We start from the raw sequence: 5223 nt of genomic DNA on the forward strand, positions 1-5223 counted from the left end.
GTTCCTCAGGGCCTGCAAAACAGAGCTGTTCCACCAGGCCCATGGTCGAGGCTTAGGACTAAGAAGAGCAATTCCATCTTAAAGAAGCCAGTTTGGTGTAGTGGTTAAGTGTGCAGACTCTAATCTGGGAGAACCGGGTTTGATTCCCCACTCCTCCACTTGCAGTTGCTGGATGATCTTGGGCAAACCATAGTTCTGTCAGAGCTGTTCTCTCAAGGGCCGTTCTCGAGAGAGCTCTCTCAGCCCCACCTACATCACAGGGTGTCTGTTGTGGGGAGGGGAAGGGAAAGGAGATTGTAAACTCCTTCTGAGACTCTGAGTGAAGGGGGATAAATCCAATCTCTCCTCCTCTTCTTCATAGGCCCCCTCCTGCTTCTCTTTGTGGACCTTCCCCTAGTTTTTATATGGTTAAATGTCCCTAATGAGGCTATATTATCATGCCATCTAACTGTTGCTGACTGATGCTTAAACAGTTTTAATTTATTTATTATTTTTATTAATATGTTGTTACTCGCCCTGAGGCCTACAGTAGCACGGGAGGGAAAAATCTACTAAAATAATAATAATTTAATTAATTAATTAATTAAAACCTTTATTAGCCACCTTTCTACCTGATACAAGATCAAGGTGGCTTACAACATAAACACACACAAAAATAAAATATGTAAAAACACTAATATAAAACTCAGTTTTTTAAAACAGCCAGTAGGCAAGGGAACTGAAATTAATCAAACGCCATCCCGAATGACACAGTCTTCAGCTGTCTCCTAAAGGTCGAGGGGGGGGGCAATGACACCTCCCTGGAAAGGCTGTTTCACAAGGGGGGGGGCTGCCACTGAGAAGTATTTATCTTCTGCGGTCAGCATTGCAACTGCACAGCACACTGCTCGCAACGCCAGGTGAGATTTGCTTTCAAATTCTCCTCATGCTGGATTTTAAAAACCCTCTGTGACAGCATGAAACACAGAGTCGAATGGAGGAAACTGTTCAACCTCCGGTGGCTGAGTTTGTATAAAACATCCACATTGTGCCCATCACCTGTGAGGGAACCCTGCTTGACTGGCACTGGCTGGCTCGATGCAGTCTCCTGCAGAATAGTCTATCCCAGGTTTAGCTCAGGGCAGTTCTGTTGGGGCAGGGGCAATTTACAGTCAACAGGGCAAGCTCCGGAGCACAGCGCACACTGTGAGTTGTAAGTTTCCACTGCAACCGGAGGCTCCTTCTGCTTTGGTTCAAACAATACTTTCTCAGAAGAGCTATTTTACAGAGATTATTTTAAAAATATAAACGTGTTTATTCCTTTTCTTCAGGAGCCTCAAAAACTGTACAGGATTATTAGGCAAGCCATGCTAGGAGACAACATTATGGCTGCCATCTTATACACACTTACTTAAGAACAAGTCCCACTGAACAGTGGGGCTTACTTCTGAGTAAACATGCAGAGGATTACATCACGAGGGCTTAACTTTCAGGTCTGTTTATAAAGAGAGGGGACAAAACCCATTCCAGGTGACGGGTGGGATTTATTCTTTGTGCTTTTCTTCCTCGTATAATATGTATACTTTGATACTTGGTCCAAATGGCAACACAAGGATGTGGTCTCTTGGATAAATGTAAGACCCCTCCCGTTGTCACTTCTCAATGTAAAATGCATTAGCAGAGAAAAGATTAATGTCTTCAGAAGGAGCTTCCAAGATGAGTCCTAGTGAAACAGAGAGCCAGGACACTCAGCGTTTCATTAAAAAGTTTCCCACAAGTGTCCCTCCCCCAAATATCCAGCTTCCAGAGTCAGAATTTCCCATTTTCATCAGCAAGCATGAGCATTAATCATCGACTTTTTCATTTCTTCCTTTCCATCCATGAGCACCCTTACTGCCTTCCTAAACCTATTCAGCATCAGTCTTCCAGGTGTTTTAAACACACAGCTGGTTTAAGTCTCCTTCTCGCTTCACACACTGAAGATCAAACATGACTGCCCACCTGTATCTCCCCGAGCTCTTTGCTTACAGTCAACATCATGTTATGTTGAGATGAAACATCGCTTCCTGAAAGGCACCAAACCTGCAGCAGAACTCTACAAGTGGCAAAGAGTCTGTAGAGGCTCTCTCAGTGGCTTGACCAGCCCTGACTGTCCAAAAAGCACACAGTGTCCTTTAACTTCCATTTGTCCAGTTTCCTACTTTAGTCTACCATTACAGTCTCACTGTCTATGGTGCGACTGGACAATTGTACCCAAAAGAGGAAAAAAGCAGAGAAAAAGAGACAGGACTCTGAAGTGACCAAGAAATATTCTGAACAAACAAGTAAATATCTTCATGGTTTGCTCAGACTGGAAAAAACCAAGTGCTAAAATCCATCTTAAGCCAATAAGATGATTTAACGACAACCCAATTAAAAAATTAATTTTAAAAAGAAGGGATGCAGGAATACGGAAAATATTGTCTCTAATCTCACAGAACTTTTTTCAGCCTCTAATTTATATTCTACCCAAGAAGCATACAAAAATCTAGCAATCATCTCTTCTGCCATTTCTATACAACAAATTATTGCGTAACCCCAAACATCTCTGCTTCAGTTAGCTCACCTTGCCCGCCACCCTCCTTCCCATGAATGGCTCCTTAACAACGTATTTTAAGTACTGTGTATATATTAATGGTTGTGGATATAAAAATAGAGGGTGGCAATTATTCCAAGGCTGAAATCAATTCAAAGCTCTGATCTTACATACCTATTCTACCTTAGGATATTTTCTTTATCCTTTTCATGGCTAAGAAATCCTTCACCCCAAGGGCCCATGCTCAAGGTCACATCAATTGGGACAGTTAGTCTTTTAAAAAACACCCACTTATACCCAAAACTCTGGTGTTCTTTTCTCATTCTTTTAGTGCATTTTGGGACATCTCGAGTAAATTAGTCGTTGTGTGCAGAGAACTGAAGAGGGGGTGGCCTTCCACATTAATTCAACATAAATTCAAAGAGATCTACAATTCAAAGATTTCTAGAATCTGTCATATAGTGACTCTCACCAATATTTTTATTTTTTTTCTTTCCACCTGCTCTCCTGTAGGCCTTTAACAAAGACCAAGGAGATAACAACTCTAGGTTAAAGGTGCACAGAAATGTCAAGAATGCTTATTTAGAAAACCAAGTACCACTGCATTTCTCGGGGCTTCCTTCCCATCCAGCCCATGCTTCCTTGAAGTAAGAGAAATTCACTCCCAAGGAAACATCCATCAAAATGGACTGCAGGGCTTGTACAGTTACAAAACCTCTCTCTCATTTGAACAAGTCTTCTGTTTTTACACATAACACAGGGGCACTGACTTCCCAACAAATGTAGATTCAGGGAGGTAGCTGTGTAGGTCCGAAGCAACAGAACAAAGTTTGGGTCCAGTGGCACGTTTAAGACTAATAAAGTTTAATTCTGGGTATAAGATTTCGTGTACACGCACACTTCTACAGACACCAACAAAGGGTTATGCCTGCTACACTCTGATCCTGGGCATACCTGCCCAGAAGGAAACCCCACTGGACCAAGTCCAATTCCCTGGACAGCACAACTGCAACTACAAGAATCCTCAGATTTGAGTCCATCAGTGCCTTAGAGTCCAACAAGATTTTTTGGGTATAAGCTTTCGAGAGTCGAAGCTCCCTTCATCAGAGGAAGCTCTGATCTAGCTGCTCTACTGCAGATGAACATGGCTCCCCTCTGAAATGACAAGAATCCTTGTTTCCAAGGTTAACAATGCATAGAATTGAGCTGCATCCATCAAAGCCATCTTCTTCCCTTATTTATATCTGCCTCCATCTTCCTTCCCCTTCCTAGTCATCTTGCTCATGTCAAACTTAAAACTGCAATCTCTTTGGGGGCAGGGACTGACCTTCCTATATCCTAAAAAAGTGACACGCCCATGGCTAGCCCCATAGAAACACCATCATGCTTCATTACTCTTTTTTTAAAATAACTTTTTATTTATAACATTTCAACAATAACTATACATCATAAATTCTTTACATACACGCTGTAAACAATTATAACGATAACGGCTTGTCAAGAAGGCTATATATTAATTAACTACTAATAAAACGAGAAATGAGTATATTTCTTAGGCAGAACACTTCCTTGTGCTTCGTGATTCTTCGCCCCTCAACCGGCTTCCATCCCGACCTCTTCCCCACCCGCCCCTTTAATCTTGAGCGCTCCTTCCCCTCCTCCCTTGACACGGATCCTGTCAAAACGGCCGTCTGAACTCCCTCCCACCGCTCAGCAAGGGCAGCGCCGGCTACAATCTCACGGGACGCAGGAGGGCTCCGCTCCCGTGTAAAGAGGCGCAGGACCGCGCTGCCAGTCACGGGGGGTGGCGGCGAGCCAGGCGCCTGGAGGGGACGGACTGTGGCCAAGGGGAAACCTCCCGTACCTGCTTCTGGACGTCGGCATCGCTGAGCGCCATGGCGGTGGAGGACTGGAGGACGAGGGCGGCGGCGGCGGCGGCCCAGGAGACAGAAGGCGAAGCGAAGAGGAAGCGACGCGTCCGCTCAGGCCGGCCTCGAAAGGGACACGAGCGAATCCGGTCCGAGTCACTGCCGGCTACGGCCCCTGCGCTGACTTGACCGTCGCTAGCTCATCCAGAGGCCACCCCGGGTCCCTCACGCTGAGCCAATAGGAGGCCACACTCGCGATGGCGTCACCGAAGGACTGCCGCGCCTGCGCTGAGGCCCCTTTGCAGGGTGAAGGAAGGTTAAACTGAGGAGGGCGGGGCTATCGAGGCCCTAGGTTAACCCTTTCCTACTAGAACGACGTTTGAGTCCAGCGACATCAGTACAGTTTTGTTCGAGGTGTAAGCTTTCTTCGTGTTCACGCACACTTCTTCAGTGAAATGGAAATGACTGGTCCATACCTATAGGTAGAGGACGAGCAGTAAATTAGCATACAGCATAATGAATGTGTTTAACAGATTCAAGGACCAAACAGGAATGTAACAAGCTTTGTTTATATGGTTAACATTTGTTTGGGTTTAATACTGGGCTTTTTACTATTTTGCAGCAACAGACTAACACAGCTAACTCCTCTGAATGTATTCCATTTCATTGTATCTGAAGATGTGTGCATGCACACAAAAGCTTATACCCTGAATAAAACTTTGTTGGTTTTAAAGGTGCCACTGGACTCGAATTTTCTTCTGTTGATTTAGACCAGCATGGCTACCCATCCGAACCTTTCCC

General features: G+C 44.7%; 1 protein-coding gene across 1 annotated transcript in view; it reads right to left on the minus strand.

Annotated features, from left to right (window-relative positions):
- The window catches only part of ATP6V1E1 (ATPase, H+ transporting, lysosomal 31kDa, V1 subunit E1), a 32236-nt gene extending 27624 nt beyond the window's left edge, over positions 1-4612 (minus strand). Inside the window, exon 1 of the mRNA XM_015417169.1 lies at positions 4419-4612. Within this exon, the coding sequence (XP_015272655.1) occupies positions 4419-4451 (33 nt within the window). The 5' untranslated portion in view covers positions 4452-4612. The remainder of the gene's footprint in view (positions 1-4418) is intronic.
- Between the last annotated feature and the right edge of the window lie 611 nt (positions 4613-5223).

Source organism: Gekko japonicus, unplaced genomic scaffold, assembly GCF_001447785.1.
Source record: "Gekko japonicus isolate JY-2015 unplaced genomic scaffold, Gekko_japonicus_V1.1 scaffold1297, whole genome shotgun sequence".
In the NCBI taxonomy this organism is placed as follows: domain Eukaryota; kingdom Metazoa; phylum Chordata; class Lepidosauria; order Squamata; family Gekkonidae; genus Gekko; species Gekko japonicus.